Source organism: Malus sylvestris, chromosome 12 (genome assembly GCF_916048215.2).
Source record: "Malus sylvestris chromosome 12, drMalSylv7.2, whole genome shotgun sequence".
Taxonomy (NCBI): Eukaryota; Viridiplantae; Streptophyta; class Magnoliopsida; order Rosales; family Rosaceae; genus Malus; species Malus sylvestris.
The window spans coordinates 15734347-15757920 of NC_062271.1; the positions used below are offsets into that span (position 1 = coordinate 15734347).

The 23574-nt window shown below is 35.6% G+C and overlaps 1 protein-coding gene across 2 annotated transcripts; it reads left to right on the forward strand.

The window, feature by feature from the left end:
* Positions 1-13920: 13920 nt before the first annotated feature.
* On the forward strand, positions 13921-21114 carry LOC126593303 (intracellular protein transport protein USO1-like). Of its 2 annotated transcripts, none has more exons than XM_050259339.1 (9): positions 13921-14528; positions 14945-15142; positions 15330-15452; positions 16004-16041; positions 16125-16293; positions 16651-19944; positions 20049-20174; positions 20378-20511; positions 20632-21114. In XM_050259339.1, the coding sequence occupies exons 1-9, from the start codon at positions 14448-14450 to the stop codon at positions 20846-20848; spliced, it is 4380 nt and encodes a 1459-aa protein (XP_050115296.1). In that variant the 5' UTR covers positions 13921-14447; the 3' UTR covers positions 20849-21114. The 2 variants fall into 2 exon arrangements, with proteins under 2 accessions (XP_050115296.1, XP_050115297.1); XM_050259340.1 differs by having other exon boundaries at positions 13921-14212.
* Positions 21115-23574: the final 2460 nt, after the last annotated feature.

Sequence of the window (23574 nt, forward strand, 5' to 3'; positions counted from 1 at the left end):
ATACTTGCTTTGATGAAGAAAAATGCCCTTAGAAGACCCTTGAACCTCAAAACCCAAGAAATAGTGCATATGGTCTATATCTTTAACAAGAAAGACTATACCTATATTTTGAATGAAGTGTTGACAAAGAGAAGGATTAGGTCTTGTCACAAGTATGTCGTCGACATACACTAGAACGATGATTGGAATAGATGCCTTAAGAACAAAAAGTGATGCATCAGATGAGGATTGAGTGAAGCCAAAAGACTGCAAGGCTTGAAAATGCTTATCAAACCAAGAAGCTTGTTTTAACCCATAAAGTGACTTTTGAGCTTACAAACATGAGTAGTGTAATTTGAATCACAAAATCAAGGTCGTTGATGCATAAAAAAACCTCCTCTTTAAGGCCTCCACGAAGAAATGCATTGGTGATGTCTAATTGGTTGAGAAACCAATTGTATTGAACTGCTAATGATAATAAAATTCTGATGGTTACTGGCTTAGCAACTGGACTAAAGGTTTCCTTGAAATCAAAGCCTTCATGTTGATGAAACCCCTTGGCTACAAGCCAAGCCTTGTACTTATCAATGAAACCATCAGGATTTTCCTTGATCCGAAATACCCATTTACAACAAACTATGTTTTCATGAGGACTAGAAGGAACCAATGTCCAAGTACCTGTAGATTGCAGAGCATTGAACTCAGCTTGCATTATAGATCTCCAATGTGAATACTTTGAAGCTTGAAGATAGGTTGTAGGAACAAAGTCTATAGAATTTGGAAGTGGGTGCGTGGTAGCTAAGTAAGCTTTAGGTTTAGAAATGCATGCTTTCGATCTTGTTACCATAGAATGAATATTAGTGCACTACTACAATATTAGCTTTAGGTGTCGGATGATGGTGGCGGTTTAATAAGACATTATGTCGGATAAAAGATATCCGACACATCATTCAGTTTGTGTCGCATAACAATGAAATCCTATCGGTTATATCCGGCATAAATTCCTGGCGCATTTTTAGTGTCGAATGCAACCACCATAAAATTATTATAACCACCAGTATTATTGAATTTTTTTTAAAATATTTTTAACATATTCCGATGGTTTTTAAGTTAATGGTGGCGGTTATAACCGACAGAAATTGACTATTTTATTATTTTAGTATTCTGACAATTCTAACCGACAGAAATTGACTATTTTATTATTTTAAAATGTTATATTGATTAAAAATAAATAAACACATGGTTTAAATAATTTTGTTTCACTCATCACCCTGTCGGATATAACCTACACGAACAAAGCAAAATTTTGGGCGACTGCCAGAATAATCTCTAAATGTTTTTTTCTCACTCATGGTCTTGTTACCTAAGCTCTGAATGTCTTTTTTTTTTTTTTTTTTTTTTGCGATTTCTTACACATGCTATCTCGGAGTGTATACAAAAATATTTGACGGTTGATCGTTAAAACTAGTTTCGTAGAATGCATAACCTATCAAATTGATAGATTTAACAAACACTTACAAGTTAATGTTATACCTCCATTAAGTATAAAATAAGATTTATCCACTAGTGTAAATATTTTAAATTGAAGATCGAATTCGTTCATTGCATTCTTATAGGGTCGAGGAGTATAGTTGTAAAAAATCATGAAAATTGGAGCTAAAATAACCGTTAAATTGTGATTTTCCGTTTATAACCATTGAAAACTTTTGTTCTGTTATCTAATCTCTGAATGTTTATTTTTTGCGATTTTTTATGAATGCGATCTCGGAATGTGTACAAACAAGTTTGACAGTTGGATCGTTGAAAAACATTTTGTAGAATGCGTATTGCATCAAAACGGTATATTAAATGAACACTTAGAGTTAATGTTGCATTTCCCCATCAAGTATAAAATACGATTTTGTGGTATCCATTAGTGTAAATATTTTCAATTGAAGATCAAATTCGTTCAATGCATTCTTATAGGGTTGAGAAGTGTTGTAAAAAATCATCAAAATCGGAGCTAAAATAACCGTTAAATTGTGATTTTTCGTTTATAACTGTCGAAAACTTTTGCTCTGTTACCTAATCTCTGAATATTTATTTCTTGTGATTTTTTACGTATGCTATCTTGGAGTGTGTACAAACAACTTTGACGGTTAGATCATTGAAAAAAGTTTTGTAGAGTGTGTATCGCGTCAAAACAGTAGATTAAATAAACACTTAAGAGTTAACATTATACTTCCATTAAGTATAAAATAAGATTAGTGTAAATATTTTAAATTGAAGATCAAATTTATTCATTGCATTCTTATAGGGTTGAGGAGTGTAGCTGTAAAAAATCATTAAAATCGGAGCTAAAATAACTATTAAATTGTGATTTTTCGTTTATAACCGTCGAAAACTTTTGTTCCATTATGTAATCTCTGAATGTTTGTTTTTTATGATTTTTTATGTATACAATCTGATAGAAGCATATTTATGCGACTTAGTTAGCTCGTTCTTGTGCATTTATGTTGTTATTTCTTAGTCAATTATGTATTTTAAGCTATTTTTGTGTGTTTGTAGATCCTAATAACAAAGTTGGCAAGAAAGTGCATTTTGGTGCATTTTGGAGCAATTTTGGGCTGAAATAGATTGCATGCATACAAAGCAAAGTGGTTGGACGAAATTAAAGATCTAAAGAAGCTAGGAATGTGCCAAGGAAAGGAAGAAAATAAATTGAGGACCAAGGAAGACAAGGAAACCATTAAGAATTAGGAAAGACTAGTCAAACTTGCCTTATCTTGTCGTTACCTTTCCTAATCCTAAATTACCAAAGATTTGGTCACACGAAGGGTTCCTAAATACTTTGGGACATTTCATTACATATTCTACAAGTCCTAAACCTGTCTTAAAAGTCCAAGCCATACCATCCTTCACCATTTATCTTCCTTGTCGTGCAAGGGAGCCATTCCTTTCCTATTTTCTGCCATAAATCACTCCATGACATGCACATTCATCCATGTTCCCTCCTTGCACTCATTTGCTGCACCATTCCACTTCTTTTTCTTTGTCTACCATGTGCACAATATCCTTTCACCTCCTTGCACTCATCGAATCACCACTTACTCACATTTCCACCCATGCCATGCATAATCAACCTTGTCCCTTTCATGCACGCTCATGTCATACACCATTACACTCATTATCCACCCATGCCATGCACCACCCTTTTCTCCTTCATTATTTCTGATTTCATGCATCAAAACATTGAATCATTGCACTCAATTGCTGCACATTTCTTGTCCCCTTCACCCATCAGATTTCATACAACTTTTACCTCCACTACATGCACTCATTGATGCACCATCCATCACATTTGGAATCCCATGCCGTGCATCATGAGTCTTGCTGCACCTTTGACTCATTTCTGCACCATTCCACCTCCCTTTCCTTTCTCTACCATGTGCACAATCATTCATGTTCCCCACTTGCATTCATAGCTGCAAAACCACTCCATTTTACCCCCCATGCTTTGCATCATCACTTCACTTTCACCTTTGAATCATTTTAACACCACTCCATGTACTCATTGCTGCAACACCACTCCATTTTACCCCCATGCTTTGCATCATTACTTCATTTTCACCCTTGAATCATTGCACACACCACCATTTTTCCCCTCCTTGCCGTGCACTTCCTCTATAAAAGGAAGTGTGTGTGGTAGCCATATAGTTTAGTTTTTGCTTGATCATTCATCCCCATTTTAATACAACCTTCATCCAAACACATCCATTCATCTTTACATCCATTCCTCCATACAAACAAACCTTCAAACACTCACCAACACCTTGTGCCGTAGCAAAGGAAGGGAAGGAAAGTGCTTGGACGTGCTTGCTGTCCAACTTGGATCGTTGGAGCATTTAGGTGTTTTCTTTCTTTTGTTTCCAATGTTTAAATTCATTTTCTTTCGTTTTGTTGTGAATATGAGTGGCTAAACCCCTCTTAGCTAGGGGCGATTTCAAAGCCATGATTATGCGTGTAATATGATTTGATAAATTCCAGTTATGAACTCTTGAATCGTGAATGCAATTGGCTTAACTATTTGTATTTGTTGATTAAGGGTCGACACTTAATTAGCATGCATAAATCCGATGCTAGAATATAAGAAAGTTTCACATAATCGTTACAAACTTATATTCATAAGTAGTGGAGGTCGCTTATAAACGATCGCGTTAAGTTCAATTCCTAGCATGAGTGACATGATGTCATAGTTGCAAGTGCTTTGTCAATGTTTATGATTTTCATTAAACGTAATGATCTTTGATTGTATCTCTATTATGATGTCATGTAGGGAACTTTTGAAGAATGTTTTGGGTTGTCGAATGATGTCATCCAATCCCATAAAATAAGGAAAATATGAGAGTTAACTAGTGATGTCATGGTTAATTTGGAGTATTGTCGTTCATAATTCAATGAAGTAGTAACTGGAAATCGAATTATTTGCATACATGTCATGTGTGGAGAAAAAGCCTCTAGCTATCTCATCCATCATCTTATTTCTCACATTCGTCTTACAATCTGTCTAGTTTTTCATACTTCATCCAAACCAAAACCCCCCCTTTTAGTTTCTTGTTTCAAAGTGTTTCAAATCTGTTTTAGTTTGTATTTTTAAGTGTTTTGATTCAAGTAAAAGTCAATTTTCGTCCAAAGTCATTCCTAGTGTCTAGTTTAAGTTTATTTGGTTGTTTTAAGTTGTTTTGAGTATTTAAAGTTTGCTTTGAGTCTTGTGAATCTTGTTAAGTGTTTTTAAGTTTAGTTTTATGTTTTTGAGTCAGTTTAGAGGTTATTAGCAAGCCCTCATAATCCCCGGTCTAGAACGATCCCTACTTGCATTTATACTACAATTGTCAAAAGATGGTTAAATTTGTGTGTTAAGTTAATTTTCGCATCACAATCTCGGAGTGTTTACAAATAAGTTTGACGGTTGGATCATTGAAAAAAGTTTCATATAATGCATATTGCGTCAAAATGGTAGATTAAACAAACATTTAGAATTAATATTATACTTCCATTAAGTATAAAATAAGATTTTGTGGTATCCACTAGTGTAAATATTTTAAATTGAAGATCAATTTTATTCATTGCATTCTTATAGGGTTGAGGAGTGTAGCTGTAAAAAATCATTAAAATCAGAGCTAAAATAACCATTAAATTGTGATTTTTTGTTTATAATCGTTGAAAACTTTTGTTCTGTTACGTAATCTTTTAATGTTTGTTTTTTACGATTTTTTACGTATGAAATCTCAGAGTGTGTACAAATAAGTTTGACGGTTGGATCGTTGAAAAAAGTTTCATATAATGCATATCGCATCAAAACGTAGATTAAACAAACACTTGGAGTTAATATTATACTTCCATTAAGGGGCTGCAAGCCCTTACTCCTATCGAACAAGTAAACTGGAGATTCCAAAGGTAAAACCCTCAAACTTCTTCGTGTTAGTCTCCATGGCTTTACCATAATACATGCATGCTCATGAATCTGTATTTTTGCATTATGCATGTCTCCTGATGATGAATGCCAAGGAAAATTCGTGCAAAAATCGAGATCTAAACTTAGCTTGAGTACTAGTCTCCTCTATGCTACTCGGTCCACCCCCAAACTTGTATTGTAGTATATATATGTTTTTTTAATTGAAATGAGAGCGAATGAGTGGAGTGGGTCCAAGTAGTACAGAATCTTCTTTGCAAACCCACTGTAACGTTTCTCAAACTCCAGTTGACTTTCCTTTTAAATTTCTGCACCGCAATGTTGATGTTGAATGCAAAGCTGTGATGAATGGATAGTTGAAAGCATACTGAGGTGAATAGATGAATGCTAAAAAAAATGGAAACTTTAACGAAAAGCACCCGGTACTGTTCACTTTAACGAAAAACCATATTTTTACACTAAAAAGTCAATCCTGGTACTATTCACTTTACCCTTTATTTTGTCCTTATCATTAAAACTCAAAGTTTTCAAGCCCTTTTCATTAGTTTTCCTAAAAAAAATCCATTGAATAAAGCTTGACTTGACATGTGCTCAAGTTTAACTTCTTTAATGCTCCTCGAAGATTGACTACTTGTGTAATACCCTGAAAATTTAAATATATGAATTATATATTCATAATTATGAAAATGCGGAGAAGATTGAAAAAATAAATCGATTTATGGTTATGAAGATAGAAATTAGGAAATTTTTAAAGTTTTAATTCTGGAAATTATTATAATGTATGAAGTTTGAAAATTTATTATTTAAAATCCATGAACCAATCGAGGTCACAATTTATATTTTTGAATAGAGCTCGATCTCACAAACCCCTGGGCGCAAACCAAGACCAATCGATCCCTCTTCTATTTTTACACTTAAACCGACGAGGGAAGTTCAATTTTAAGGAAAATACCCACGGTGGGTGCGTCGGCCATAGGTGGAGATCCACCAAATCTGTAACATTTTTGCTCAATCACCACCACCTTTAGTACCCTCTTGAGCTTAGGAACAAAGCCCAAACAAGTTTGGGGGAGTCAGAGTACGTTTGAGGTCGAATCGAACACACCCAAATTCAAGTGTTTCCGACGGTTCAAGGCAGTTTTCAAGTGTTTCCCGGCCAAATTGGATTTGACCACATGTATGAAAATTGTTCCCCTCACTGAGATCTATTTTCCTGTAAAATTTGGTAATTTTTTAAAATAGTTGATCTTTTCCAGCAATATGGGGCGGCCAACCGCCACTAGCGGTAGCGTGTGGCCAGTGAGCCGATGCCATATTTTTAAGCTAATTTTAATGTTTTGAAACCAAATTTGATAAGCATTTGGTGTGGTTCACTTGTTTGAAACTAGACGGTGATTGTTCGTCTCTTTTAGAAAATTCAAAATTTTAATTGAAATTGAATTGGCGAACTACGAATGGCTTGATCCATGGTTAGGGTACGTAGGTAGTCTAACGAGACCTTAGATGCAGTCATAAAATAAATGAGATTAAATAATTCGAGACAATATCTTTGGTTGGGAAATTGAGCTAAGTAAGGAATAATAAAAATAAGAGATTACCCTTATGTTTTGGTGAGTAAATTTTTTGGCATAAATAAGTTTGTGGAATCATAAAACTTAAGTAGAGAATTGTAATTGTAGATAGTTAACTAAATAAAATTTTAATTTGGGCCTATCAACAAAATTAATCCCCGAAAATAAATATTTCGGGGCCGGGGCGTTACAAAATGGTATCAGAGCAAATGATCCTACTTTACAATATGCAATATTCTCAAATTCTTGTTGGTGTGAATTATGATATGCATTGTGGTTGCATGATTACATAATTTTTGTGAATAAAGTGGCATGCATGTGACAAATATATATGTGAGATACATATAGGATTGGTCTTGTGTTGGTGGTGCAATCTCCATGGTGATTATGGCATTCCTATAGTAGGAATTATTATTTGCATTGATATTGCACTATTTCATAAGTTCTATAAAGTGAAGGAATTTATGTGGAATGTATATTGTGAATTATTATGCGTTGAGTTGAATTGAGTGAGAGTAGGAAAATTTTAAAATCATATTTATGTTATAGATTTGAAGATGAGCACTTGATTAAAATCCTGGATTAATCTTGAAGTGGATTGATATTATGTTATAAACTATGGAAATTTAAAGATGATAGTGAAATGGTGACCAATAGATGGAAAAGTCGTTTTATACCTGGGCGATTGAGGAAATTGAATTGGGCGAAAAAAAGGCCCGTGGATGTGGAATTGAGCGAAAAAGGCCCGTGAATGTGAGAATTGAATGGGCACAAAGAGAATGGAAAAAAATGTATTGGCAAAGTATATTACAATCTTTTCCAGTTTACTAGCCACTGTTTGGGGCAAAAGGAAAAAGTGATGAAATCATTGTTTTGTCAATGATAAGTACAGACAGAAATTTTAAAATAGTATAACTAATGATTATTACGGTTGGAAATTTTAATATTTATGAAAGTGATGATGGTTTATGGAACGAGAATAAAACCATAAAATCGAAGTTATGGTTTGGTCATTATAATTGGAATGGTGGAAAGACCATGGAGATTCTTCCTTTTTGAATTAATGGTGAAAAAACAAATTATGGAATGAGATTTTGAATTCGTTTAATATAAATGATTTCCTCAGTTGTGTTTTTATGTTTGATGGAAAGAATGAATGGGGAAAGCTTGTAATTACAAAATTTATTGCTTTGGTTGCTATATTCATGAGTCGTCGTTGTTGGATTCGATATTATGAACTGAACCAATGAAGAACACATATTCTCATGGCTATGCGATTAACAAGGTTTAGTTGTGTTGGCCAATTGAATTGTGATATATATATATATATATATATATATATATATATATATATTATCTTCTTTGGTTAATAGAATGCGAATGGTGCTTTAGAAGTGTGAGTTGCTAATTTATGTTATTTGTGGCTGGGAATCTATGAATGTGGGTGGAAATCACGATGATTTATTCGTTGATTTCTTTATTTTGAGTTTGAATAAACTCGTAGAATGATTTTATAACTTTATTCATTATAAAAGGACTGGTGGGAGTAGTTCAAATCACTTCTTGTAAATCGATGGTAGAAATCTTTGTTTTGCCAAAGATGATTATGGCTAGAAATTTTAAAATCTTATGGCCAATGATAATTATGGTTGAAAATTTTAATATTTATAAAAATCATGATGATTTTACGAAAGGGAATGAAATCACAACCGAAGCTGAAGGAAACCATAAATCGAGGTTATGTTAGGTTTAATATCTAGTGGTGGAAGAATGAAGGAAAAAAAATTGTGACCTAGCTATTGTGTCACTCTAATAACGATCTTCTAATTGTGTGTGTTATCCCAAATGCCCTAAGTTTGGGCCTATAAACAAAATTAATCACTGAAAATAAATATTTCGGGGCTGGGGCATTACAACTTTGTTCCATGATGAATCAAGCAAAAGACCGAGGGGAATATTGGAGAAAGCTTTACTTTTCAATAGTGGAAATTTATCCTCCGTTTCTTTTTATCAATAAACAATGACCACTTGATCTATGCAGCCTAAAGATATTGGTTTTCCATTTCTCTGTATTCATCACAAACGTTTTGTTTTGAAACATAATTTTTCTGATAATGCTGATATTCGTGACTAGTATTGATTTTCGCTTCTTTGTAGAACCCAAGCCTCAAACAACTTGTTCTACCAACCTGGAACCTAATTACAATGATTGGATTTGAAAGTGGTTTATATTTTTTTATTATTAATATATTTTCTGTCGGTTTTATCCGACAGGGAATGCTCTTATTTATTCATTATTAATAAATTCTTTGTCGGTTATATTCGACATAATTTCTGTCGGTTTTATCCGACAGAGAATGCTCTTATTTATTCATTATTAATATATTATCTGTCGGTTATATGTGACAATTTCTATCGGTTTTGGAATATTTTTGGTCGGAAAGTTCATTTCTTGACATTGACAAATCTGTCGCTTATTATATCCGCCACTGCATCCATTTTCTATCAAATTTTGCTTAATATCTTACAATAATATACGTTTCTTGTCAGTTATCATAGCGACACTAATAAATGGTTACATAGTAACGGTGGTAGCAGGGAGTGGAGTTGAAGCTGCTGCATTGGATGACTCCATTATGGGAGATTGAGGCACTTGACATGAATCAATTATAGAAGATGATGATGTGCATATTGTAGTTTGATTTAAGCTTAATGAAGAGACAAAAGGTGGTATAGAGAATGCCAAATCAATGGGAGGACTTGCTTGAGATGAATCAAGTTGAGACTTAGTTGCAAGATCTTAAGACTTATTTTGAAATGGAAATTGATGTTCATCAAAAACCACAGGCCTTAAGATATAAATCCTTTGTATAATAGGATCAAGACATCGACACCCTTTGTGACGAAGACTATAGCCCAAAAAAAAAACACAATGTTTACTGTTGCTATCCAATTTTGAAGCAATATAGTGTTTAAGCCAAGGAAAACAGCTACACCCAAATACTTTTAGTCTTAAGTAATCTGGATGAGTAAGAAAGAATAGTTCCCAAGGTGACTTAAGTAAACCCCCAATAGGTATCAAATAAACTGCAGTTGAGAATGCTTCTACCCAATAGAGGTGTGGTACTTGAGATGCAAGTAAAAGAGTTCTAGTTGTTTCAACTAAATGTATGTGTTTTCTTTCAACACAACCATTTTGCTCAGGAGTATGGGGGAACTAAATTGTTGCATAATATCATGAGACTTAAGAAAACTCTTGAAAATATTGCTTGTAAATTCACTCTTTGAATCAGATCAGACAACTTTTATTTTATTACCAATAATTTTCTCAATATAACGCTTAAACTCAACAAAAACTGAATACACTGCATATTTAGATTGCAAAGGGAAAAACGAACTATATTTGATGTAATCAACTATAAACAAATAGTATCTATAACCACTCACTCAAAGAACAGGTGAAGGTCCCTATACATCACAGTGCAACAATTCTAAACATTTGGAAGATACAGAGCCAAAATCAGAGCCAGCTCTAAGGGTGTACAAGTGGTGCCACCGCACAAATCCCTAGTTCAAGAGGGCCCTCGATTTATGATTTTATTTTACATGTATATAAAGTATATCTACTTAAAGGTCAAATAAGTTCTTAGCATAAGTGTTCTCTCGCTTCTTATCTTTGTAGTTCCAACTGGGTTCGAATACCTCTTGCAACACATTTTTTTATTTTATTTAAAGTTCGTTTGTATTTAAAGTAAATTGTAGCAACATTCTCTCAACTTTAACCCAATTGGAGTAATGGTCTCTCAACTAAAAGTCAAATATCATTGGTCCCTCAACTCATCGAAACGAGTCACCTGTCATGCACATGAGGCTAGATTAATGGGGTAAATATGGAAAATCAAATAAGAAAACTTGTATCAATGGTCCCTCAACTTTAACCCAATTGTAACAATGGATGGTAATAGATTTTTAGTTGAGGAACCATTGCCCCAATTTGGTTAAGGTTGAGGGACCATTGCTACAATTTACTCTTGTATTTAAAAGCAAGGAGTTCCAACTTTAACCCAATTGTAGCAATGAATGATAATGTATTTTTAGTTGAGGGACCATTGCTACAATTTACTCCTGTATTTAAAAGCAAGGAATTCCAACTTTAATCCAATTGTAGTAATGAATGATAATGTATTTTTAGTTGAGGGATCATTGCTCTAATTTGGTTAAAGTTGAAAGAACATTGCTACAATTTACTCTTGTATTTAAAAGCAATGAGTTCCAACTTTAACCCAATTATAGCAATAGATGGTAATGAATTTTTAGTTGAACCATTGCTCCAATTTGGTTAAAGTTGAGGGACTATTGCTACAATTTACTCTTGTATTTAAAAGCAATGAGTTCCAACTTTAACCTAATTGTAGTAATAGATGGTAATGAATTTTTAGTTGAGGAATCATTGCTCCAATTTGATTAAAGTTGAAGAACCATTGCTATAATTTACTCTTATATTTAAAAGCAAGGAGTTTCAAACCCAAAAATACAGAGGATGCAGATAGATACTTAGCCATCACACCACGCATCATTTTATTTATTTTCTTTTACATTAAATCAATTTATGCACAATTAAAAATATAAAAAAATACAGCAACCAAAATGTTAGATTTTATAATGGGCTTTGTTTGAGTCTTGCACAGTGCCTCTACAATCTGAGAGTCGGGCCTGACCAAAACAATAAAATTATTTGAAGCCGTTGCTTGATTCCATCTTCATTCCAAATTCCATTCCAGCACCTTTAACATACGAAAATTTCCAAATACTCGTAGGTGGTTGTTTTGTCCTCTCTCTTCACAAGTGAAGGCAGTGTCTACATAAGTGGGCCCACCGGAATGAGCACAACCAAGGAATAAAAAATCGATAATATCGACGATATTTCGCCAATATTATCGTTTTTTTTAAGATCCGATATTTTTTTAACTATCCAAATAATTTTCATCAAAATATCGCGATATTATCGATAATATCACGATATTTTTAAAATTATCGATAATATCATAATAAAATATTCAAAAATACTTAATATGTTGAGAAATCTCAACATACTACACTTGATCAAAGCCCAAAGGCCAACCAAGACATAAAGACAAGCTTTCTCAGGAGGTGAATGTGCCTTTTATAGAAAATTTTGGCTTGCTCACTGCCCTCGCTGGGCGATGTGGGACTCAGTCACTCAAGGAAGAAAATCAGAATTTCGGCCGAATATTTACACCCACTTTAAACGGCCATAACTTTGTCAAAACTCAACGAAATCAAGCAAGACAAAAACAAAAGTTGCAGTCCTCGAAGAGACGAAGAGAATGGTACCTCACACGACGTCTGAATCGTCGTGGTGTGGCCGGAAAATTCCTCCAAAGTCACTGAGATCGCCGGAAACTGGGTAAGATTCAAATGAGTATAACTTTTTTAATACTCAACGAAATTGAGTGAAACAAAAAGAAAAGTTGTACTACTCGACGAGACAAAGAGATTGATACCTTGCACGCCGGCCAACTCGCCGTGGTTTGGCCGGAAATTGCCTCGAAAGCCACTGAGGTCGCCGGAAATTGGGTAAGATTCAAATGAGTATAACTTTTTCAATACGCAACGAAATTGCGTGAAACGAAAAAGAAAGTTGTAGCCCTCGAAGAGACGAAGAGAATGGTACCTTACACAACGTCTGACTCATTGTGGTTTGGCCGGAAATTGCCTCGAAATCCACTGAGGTCGCCGGAAACTGGGTAAGATTCAAATAAGTATAACTTTTTCAATACTCAACGAAATTGAGTGAAACAAAAAGGAAAGTTGTACTACTCGACGAGACGAAGAGATTGATACCTTGCACGCCGGCCAAAATTCAATTGACACACTCCTGGTTTCCAAAATTCAATTCTTTTACTTTATATAAACTTGAAAAAACATAATCGGCATCCAAATTAAAGTTTAGTCTTATTCTTATGTGTAAGAAATTTAAAGTGTCAAATTCGACACATTATTCTTCATCATTTTATTCACTTCCCTTTTTTTTTTTAATATCCTAAATAAAACCTCCAAATATTGTACTAATTAATTATATATAAATGATTATGGTGTGTTTAAACTTCTTTCATTAATTACTACATATTTTCTACACTCACAATGTTTGCCAGCTCGCTATATAATCAACTTAAATCAGTTAAATCCATCATGCAATGCATTTCCTTCCAATTTTTTGTGATAAACTAATAGATAATTGACTAAATAAACATCCTACAAAGTTTCATTAAAAATTTCTAAGTTTTTCTTACAATTTCTGTGGTTTCCATGTAATTTTTATCGATATCGATATTTTACCGATATTTCCATCGATATTTCCGTGTTTTCGGACTACCGATATTTCCGATATTACCGATATTTTCTTCCTTGAGCACAACACAGCAACATCTGGGAAAGATCCAGAGGTCGATAGCATCGAGGTAGAAGACGCCTGATAAAAAAACAATTATACCTTTAAAATAAGATATATTAATTATATCTTTATCTTTAATTATAATATATAAAATAATACAAAATAAAACTCGTTAATTTTAATTTTTCTGTTTACAAAGAAGCTCTGAATCCTCCGTTACATTAATATCAAATTCTAAGTCCCCACCACTTGTACTTGTATTCCTATTTGCCGTTACAAACACGAAAGTACATTTCTTCTCCTAACCAATGAACGCCTGACACGCTAAAAACCGAATGCATCGGTGATTTCTATTTCCAACGTGTCGTGTGGAGAGTGCGAGTAAAGAAACTTCGCGTGTAAATCTGATTCGTTCATTGTCATTATACTGTTAAAAAGTATTTTGAAATTTTTATTTAAATTGAACCAAAAATATACGCGATAAAAATTGATCGTACAAAAATTGATCGTACAATGTACGATAAACGGTAAAATGGAATTGAATAATCTTCGGAATCCTCAAAGAGAAGATCCGAAGGGATCATCATCCCTGAGCGCGTACACTGAGACTGAGGGGTTCTACTGTGTGTAGAGTAGTAGTTGTGTAGTAGGAAATGCAATTAACGAGGGAAAGCTGTTTCTGGATTTGCAGTTTCAGGCCGCATTAATTCGATTCTACGCTTTCTCTCTCTAGAAATTGAAGAAACGCCAAAAGGTTGGAAGGAAAACAAACAGCAAGTTTCGCAACAATGACCAGTTAGCTAACGCACTCTCTCTCTCTCTCTCTCTCTCATTGCTTTCTCTCTCTTCTTTCTTTGTAACTCTCGCTTCATTGAAAAATTGAGCAATCAGACATCCTTTGCTTTCTCTCTCTAGCTGGTAATGGTGGTTGTGAGAGAGAGAATGAATTAAGAGAGAGAGAGAGAGGGGGGGGGGAATCAATTAGTTATCAGCAACAAGGAGTGGAGAGAGAGAGATTTAGAGAGAGAAAATGTTCAGGGTGCACAAGAACAGGCCTGCTAAGTCAGGGGAGAGGGTTGATTTCAAGTTCTCCCACCTTAAGGCCCTCCAGGTGTTAATTTAATTCCTTCTCTTTAATTGCATATATTTTGATTAATTTTATTGACAATTTAGTGTAAAATGTAGCATTTATTTCAAGGTCTATAATTGGAGAGTGTAAAATGATCCATTAACAAGTAACAATAGATTATTGTGTTTGATTTCTAGATATGGATTGTACAAGAACCATATTTTGTGCTTTCGGGATAATTATGTTGCCAGACTGTGAATCAAGACTGTTGATCGGGTGTGGAATCATGTGTTAATCTTAACCTAATTCGTGCAACATAACACGTCAGATATCTAGGAATGTATCATTATGTTGTGTTGTATCGGTTTGTTCTTTGAGTGGATGGAGTTTTCGATGTATTTCTATCAGCAAGTAGATATGAGTTTTTGCTTGCTTGCTGATGATGTATGTGGTTGCAGGTCCCCAGAGGATGGGACAAGCTGTTTGTGTCTATCGTCTCTGTAGAAACTGGGAAACCAATTGCGAAATCAAGCAAAGCAGTGGTGCGCAACGGAAACTGTCAATGGACTGAGACTCTCTGCGAATCTATATGGATTTCCCAAGATGAGTCGTCCAAGGAGATGGAAGATTATTTCATCAAGCTTGTTATTTCAATGGTACCGTCATTGTCACTGATTTATCACACTATGCTGTTTTTGGCAATTAATTTTCTTTTTTATGTGAATCAATGAGGAATCTGGTTTATCTACTTGCTGATGTGATGACTCATTTCCACAATCGAATTTTTTTGTTTTTTTTTTGTTGTTAATTGCTTATCGGTTCTAAATGAAATTTTTATCGTAGGGATCAGCAAGATCCGGTATCCTTGGAGAGGTTTCAGTCAATATGTCGGATTACATAAGTTCAACCTCTTCTGCTCCAGTTTCTCTTCCATTGAAAAAATGCAGTTTTGGGGCAATTCTGCAGGTGCGTTTTACCCTTTTTTTTGTTATTTATGTTCAGTGGATGTTTGACAAGTTGCACAAAACGCCCTTTTCATTCATTCGGTATGAGAAAGCCGTATGTTGGGTTGAGTCAAAATGCGCTTCTTATTTTTCCAATGTACATAGTATGCGTAATTCATAACGGTCTCTGCCATCTACCTAAATGTTGAAAGTACCTGAATATGTTTCTGTTATATCTTTAAAAAACATTGATGCTTATCATCTTGAAAGCATGGTCGTGTTTCCTCTCTTTTACTGAATGCGGGAGCTTGATACTTAGATAATTTCTATGAATAATTCTTATCGAATTTATACCATATTTGGTTATATGAGGATACTGGCCACATGGCCTGTATTTTACACCTAGAAGGGTGGATGCAAGTGTATATTGAAGTTATTTACATAAGAACATGAATATAAGGATTTGAGTACTTATTTTCTTCTCAACATCTCTCTCTCTCCCCGCTCATTGCACTAGAAATTCACCTCGGAGCTGCCTTTTCAGCGGTGTTTGGTTGTCTTTCTTGTTTGCAGGTAAAAATTAACTGCCTCACACCAAGAAAAAGGCTCAGGTTAGTATTAAACAATTGATTGCGTTAGTCTTTAGATATTTAGTTTTCTACTTGATGGTGAAGACTTTCTGCACTTTCTTCAGTGATGAAGAGTCAAAAGAGACAAGGGATCATTTGGAAGAAGCAAATGCAAATGGTCATGATGCAGACAGCAAGTCAGATGGATCTAATACCTCATTTGTACAGAGTGCTGGATCTTCCTTCGGAAAAGATTTTGGCTTGATCTCAAATCCTGGAGAGCCTGGGAGTCGAGTATGTTTACACTTTTCCGTAATAATATTTATTTCCAATTTACTGTTCAATCATACCTTTTCATACTATATAGCACTACCTGCTTCATTTGGTGGCTTTATTGTGTTTGCTTCATTCAATCCAGAGAATGATCTTGGATTTAATAACGTTCTGTTTGTTGACACATCGATTTAACTAATGAAGATTTCATTGAAATTTAATTCAATTGTCTAGTACTCATGTTGCTGATATCTAGACCATATTAACATTCTAGTTTGCATGCTGCAGAACCTCCCGATGGATTAAAATGCTTATGAACAAGCTGTGCACTGGTGTATCCTTACCATGAAACTAATATGTCTTCCTCACTTTTTGTAGGGTAGCAGTTTCTCTGCATCAGGTTCACATCACAGCTATGACTCAGCGGAGGGCTCCATAAGAAGGGATAATATGTCCCCGAGAAGCAACCTTAGTGTTGAAGGCAACCACCTGATAGGAAGACAAGATTCAATCACCTCCCTAATTAGTACAACTCATGGAAACTTTCCTGCTGATATCCCTTCTCCATCAAATAATTCATCATTTAATTCCAGGATTAATGGTTCAGGAAATCATTCTCAGAATTCTCGGAAAGATTTTAAAGAATCATCTTTAAAAGCCACTGATTCTTCTAAAAACCTTCTGGACGCGGCAGAAGTTACGATTGAAGAATTACATGCGGAAGCTAAGATGTGGGAGAGGAACGCCAGGAAGCTAATGCTTGATTTGGATATACTGAGGACAGAATTCTCTGATCAGTCCAAAAAGCAGGCAAATATGAAAGTGGAGCTTTCAGCAGCATATGCAGAACGCAATGGCTTGAAGAAAGAAGTTGAACACTTGCAATTGTTGCTTGAGAATTCAGTGGTTAAACAAACTGCCAGTGAGAATTTAACTTATCAGGATGAAGTAACGCCAGGGATTGAGAAGGCGTTGCAAGATGAGCTGAAGTTTCAGAAAGAATCCGTTGCCAATCTGGCTCTGCAGTTGGAGAGAAGTCAAGAATCAAATATTGAGCTGGTTTCGGTTCTCCAGGAGCTGGAAGAGACAATTGAAAACCAAAAGGTGGAGTTGGAGAATCTTTCAGAACTACAGTCAACATTTGGTGATATGGAAAATTTGATCAAATTAACCAGAGAGGAAAACAGAAATTTAAAGCTTCAGCTGCAACAATTGCAGGAATCAGAGAACAAGTTGCAAGTTGCGGTGCAACAGTTTGAACAAGCTGTGGAAGAGAAAAACCATGAGATAGAGAATGGATCAAGTCTGAACGAACACTCCGTTTTGGACATTGAGACAGAATACAAATGTAAACTGCTTTTGAAAGAACAAGAAATTGTTAAACTGAAAGCAAAGGTATCCGAGTCTCTCAAAGAAAGGCATTCTACAGAAATGGATTCCATCACTGTGAGTGGGGGTGAAGCAGATCTGATCAGAGAAATTGAGGACTTGAAAGAAAAGGTGCAGGAGCTAGAAAGAGATTGCAACGAGCTGACAGAAGAAAACTTAGAGCTCTTGTTCAAGCTTAAGGCATCGAAGAAAAAATCTTCAGGGGGACACGCACCTGGTGAACTTCCATCCAGTGAGCTTTTATTCGATTCTTTTACCAGCTTTGAGTCCGAAGTAACTGAAAATAAACACCAAATACAAAATGTGGAGGAGAAGCTTAACAAGAAAGTGCTTGGGGAGATTACAAATAATAATGATGTTTCAGTTCAAGTACATGACAGCTTGAAAATGGAACTAGAAAGTAAAGTCACAGAGCTGGGTAAAGAATTGACAGAGAAGAGGTTCGAAATAGAAAAACTTGAGGCAAACTTGCTAACCAATGAAGAAGAAATCAGTCTTCTAAAAGGGGTCCAGAATGAATTAGAAGCTAAGGTTTCCGATCTTCAGAAGGAAAAAATACAGCTAGAGGAACACATGGAAGTTGTATTAAGGGAAAGCGATATCAGCTCTAAGTGTTTGAATGATTTGCGGCATGAATTAATGGTGCTTAGCAGAAGTGTGAATTCCCATGTTTCCACACATAGGGTACTTGAAAGGAAATCTTCGGAGCTAGAAGCTGATAAATGTGAACTGGACCGTCACATATCAGAGCTTGAACAAGAAAACATACAGTTGTCAGCAAGTGGTTCTGCACTCGAAGCTCAAATAAGATGTTTGACAGATGAAAAAGAGGCCAGTCAATTAGAATTAGAGAATTCCCAATCTTATTCTCTGAGTCTCCAAGATGAGATCAGTAGATTGAAAACTGAGATGGAGTCTGATAAAGTTGAACTGAAACAGAAATTAAAGGACTTGGAGAGTCAGTGGTCAGAAGCTCGAGATGAATGTGAATTTCTGAAAAGGGCAAACCCGGAGCTACAAGCTACTGCTGAGAGCCTCATTGAAGAGTGCAATTCTCTTCAGAATTCAAATGATGAGTTGAGGAAACAAAAGCTGGAGTTGCATCAGCTCTGTTCCGTCTTGGAGGCAAAGTTGAATCAATCGCACGAGAGCTTTACAAATTGCTCCAAAAGAGTTGAAGTGCTGGAAAAGGATCTTTCTTTAATGCTGGAAAACATCGCCTCAAAAGAGGAGAGCCTGAATTTAGAATTAGATGCACTTCTTGATGAAAACATGAAATATAAGGAGAAGCTTACATTGGAAGAAAGTTTGTTCAACAAGATGTATTTGGAGAAGACGGTTGAAGTTGAGAGCCTTCAGGAAGAGGTAGATCGACTTACCAAGCTACTTGCTGCAACTCAAGAAGAAAGAGAAGAACTAGCTTCATATGCCGTCCAGGAAGCATCCAGATTACGAACTGAGAAGGAAATGCTTGAGTCTGCTCTTCGAGAGGTTCAATCTAAAGCAATACAGACTGAGGAAGAATTGAATATTATGAGAATAGAAACTGAAGCGAAGCTACAAGGCCTGGTCGCTGAGCTTGCTGCCTCTAAACAAAACCAGGAAGTAATGATGGCTGACCATGAAAGGCTATTGAAGTTGTTGGAGAATTACAAATCGAGTGAAGCAAAACTGAAGACCACTGTCAATGACCTTGAACTAAAGCTTACAGTTTCTGATTATGAACGTCACCAAGTGTTGGAAGAATCTATTAATATGAAGGTTCAGATTGAGAAACTAACTCATTGTCAGGAGGAAGTTTTGGCTTCCAACAATGAGCTGGATGCAACCAAGTTTGAGAAAGAAAAATTGGAAGTGTTACTGCATTCAATTTCTGAGGAATGTCAAGATCTGAAGGCAGAGAAAAGTTCATTCCATGAGAAGATCTCAACATTGGAGAACGCCTTATTTGAATTGGAGGATTGCAAACGTAATAATGTTCTCTTGGAGGAAAAAGTTCTGCAGATGGAAGGTGATCTAACTGCAAAAGAGGCTTTGTGTGCACAGTATGCCGAGCTGAAGAACGAGCTCAACCAGATCAGGAGAGCCAACGAGCAGTATCAGCTGAAAATACAGCTACTTGAGGAGGAGAGAAGTGAGTTCCTAAGAAAGTCTCAGGCCCTTGAACAAGAATTGAAACTAACAAGGGAAGAAAAGCAGAAACAGAGGGATTCCAGCAGTCCAAAGATTTCCAGCTCCTCAAAAGGCGGCACCAGAGCTATTCCTGTTGGTGAAGATATGAAGGTCCTGAAAGAAAGTACCATTTTTATGTTATCTGCTTATTAACAGTTGATGTTAAGACTGTAAAGGTATTGACTTCTGACGTTCTTTGATTTTTCTCTAAACAGAACGAAATGGGGAAGAACAGCATTCCCCGTCGTGATTTTAGAAGGAAGCCAGTTTTGAAGAATGGTCAGGTGCAAGGACATGCAAGAGATCAGAATTATCCATATAGAAACCAGCATCAAAGAGAGGTTAGTATCCTAAAACTTAATTTGGTCCTGCTTCTACAGCTGATCCGCAACGATAATATGTTCTCATTTTATTTAAATTGTCGGAGTACAAGAAGACATACACATAATGACGTAGTGTATGATTACATGTTTTTGGTTTCATTTGACTCTACAAATCTTATATTTTGTTTTTCTCATTCTCATTTTATTCTCTGCCATTACAGGATGACATTGGAATCCAATTTCATGATGAAAATCCGAATGACGTTGAAGAACTTGGCTTAAAGATTAAGTTGCTTGAAGATGAACTTGTTAAGGCATTGGAAGCAAATAACACTTACAAAGTTCAGCTTGATAGGTGAGTGTAAGAGGAAACGCATTATGCCTTCAAAACACATTAAGTATCATTTGTCTTCTTATAGTAAATCTATTTTGTACAACTCAGTCTTTTAACATATATATGTTATCACCACCCCAGGTACTTGTCTGAGGCCCGACACAGTCAAGCAGATGCTCGTCGAAATTCAAAAGCTGAAGAAAGACACGAACGCTCGAGGTCATCTCTAGAGGCAGAACTGAAAGACATTCGCGAGCGCTACTTAGACATGAGCCTGAGATACGCGGAGGTAGAAGCTCAGCGCGAGGAACTTGTGATGAAGCTCAAAACAGCCAAGGGTGGCAAAAGGTGGTTCTGATGAAAGATGATGACTCCATTGCTGTCATTTTCTTGAGTTTACCAATCTCAGGTAGCTTTTTTTCGCACATCTTTGTATATCACAATTTTTCGTCTGCACGAATTTTCAAGTGAGTGAGTAGAGGAGAATATATGTCGTAGCCAAAGGTGGAAAGTTTCACAAATTGTTAATTACAAGTACGAATTCAAATAATGCGATTATACTTGACTAATGATTTGTACTAGTCAACGTTTTGATAATATAATATACCAGATTATTTGCCTGCACATTTTTTTAATTTTTTTTTAATTTTTTTAAATTTGGATTGGAAATCTGCCGTGCAAACTTTGGTTAGGCATCAGATAATATTCTTCCAAATCTTTATGGATATCCTATGAATATACAATCTATATGCTAAAACTTAATGTGAATGGGGAAAGGAGTAATGCGCTCTTCATGGTTGTGACTTGTGAGACTGAGAGCACTAAGTTTTTCACCAAATATAAATAGTAAGTAGAACACTTACGTTCTCTCTCTCTCACTGCACCTAAATTTGAATTTTCTTTTGCGTAGTTTATATTAGATTAATTAGAATATTGCCCGAATAAAAAAGAACAGCACCGGTTGGCTCCTTATAAAAGCAGATATGATTATGCACATTCATTTTCTTCCGCAAATGAAATGTGAAAATCTGGCTGCAACATAAAAAATCAGTACAATCAAATGGAACAAATGTATAAATCACTACAGAAATGACAATCACTTTTGAGGGTAGTGGAGGGTATATATGCTATGCTTCAAGTCTGAGTAATAATAAGGGCCGATTGGAAAAGGAAAAGGAAATTGGAAGTTTCCTCCACAAGGCATTACGCAAACGATTCAAAGAGTTTCAAACTTTTTAGTGGTTGATAAAACAAGGGAACAGATCACTAAGAGAGCATGAAAATCTCTCACATTATCACTCAACATATCAACCAAACAACACTCTAGAAAAAATACCCTATTGACTGCATGATGGATCCGCCACTACATCTTCAAATGCCACAATTCCATGTAAACACAACCAAACATCGGTTTGTATGCATGACATTATTGGGCGCCATGTGGCAACCATGGTGTAATCATGCTGAGTTGCTAAGTAATTTTTAAATTGTGACTGTAACTGTAACTATGCCACTAGCATGTGGCATTACCAATTTGCTTATGTTATAACACGTTTTATATTTTTTAATTATACAATATAAATATTTTGTGTATGTAGCCCATTTATGCAGTAGCATATTCAATAATTTTCATGGTGGGAGCAAGATCAAGAGGCTATCAACACATTGATCGTGAAGAGAAAGGTCTTAAGTATTAATTAGTTACCAAAACTTTTAACAAGAAGTTGAATCTACCTTTAATGCCCAAGCCTTCATACCATTTTCCTTCCTTGCCCTACCTCGCTCTTGATTTGCATATAGAAACAAAACAAAAGGAACAACTTCTACTCATTTCCGACCGCTTTCAGTTAGTGTTCATTGCTGGATGATAGCTCACTAAAAGATGATATAGAAGCTCTCTCTCTTAGCAAGCGAAAAGAGATCGTGGAGACAATTTGTGAAGCTACATCAATGAAATGTTGGACAACTGGCGACGCAATAGCCCATGCTTGCCCAAGTGTAGATCAGTCACTTTTATCTATGTTATAACGCATTAGTGAGGTGTTTTGGGCTTGTATGAAAACGCTTTTAATTGAAAGAAACGTTTTTTAAATGATTTAAAGGGTTTTTGGTGAAAGTGTTTTTGGGTTCCAAAAGCACTTCAAGTACATTTTGGAAGAAGCACCAGTTATGTGCTTCTTGTAGGAAGCACATTAAGTGTTTTTCCAACCTTCACTTGCATTTTTTCTAAAGATTGGTTCCAAAAGAACTTTCATCAAAAGCGATTTCAGCCATTAAAACATGAATATTCTCCAAGTTATGCTTTCACTCATTCACTCATTCACTCATTGAATTATGACTTAGGCTATAACCAATGAATAATGTTACATATATCATACTTACTGATCACATTGTTAATTAGAAAGAGGGTCACTCTCCTACGCACAACAATTTACCACTTGATAGGCCCATGAAATCTTTTAACAGAATCCCATTGCATGGTACTCCCAAAACCTCTCTCTAATGCACAAAACAACCAACAAAAATCATATATTAGTTAGCATCGTCAAATTGACATTATAAAATGTGTGCATATATATATGTATGTATGTGTGTGTGTGTGTGTGTACACGTGTTTATGAAAAAGAAAAATTAAAGAGGAGGAGGTGTCATGCATGGATATCAGTTGTGGAGAGGTGGCACTGCAAATGGCATATCCTTTGGAAGATGCTGAATAAGCAACCTCCATTTCTCACTTTTCCATGCTTTCTTTTTGGTTTTCCTTTAGCACCGAAAAGTCATCACTCCCTTTTATTGCCCTCATGACCAACCCACAATTCCTATAACATCCAGTCCAACATTTCTGATCAAATCCTCCTTTGTACGATTCACTGCAGTTCCAATCCATCATCCGTTTCGTTCCCGGCCACCCCCGCCACCAATGGCAGCCAAATGCTTGAACTGAAGTGCGTGGCGAGGGTGGCCTGGTCGGGTCTTAATTTGCTTGTTGGATTGGATGGTGATGTTGTTTGTTTTAGTTAAATAACTTCTGTTAGTTTAGCAAGTCAGTGTGTGTGTTTTAGTTACTTTCCCATAGCCTAGGCT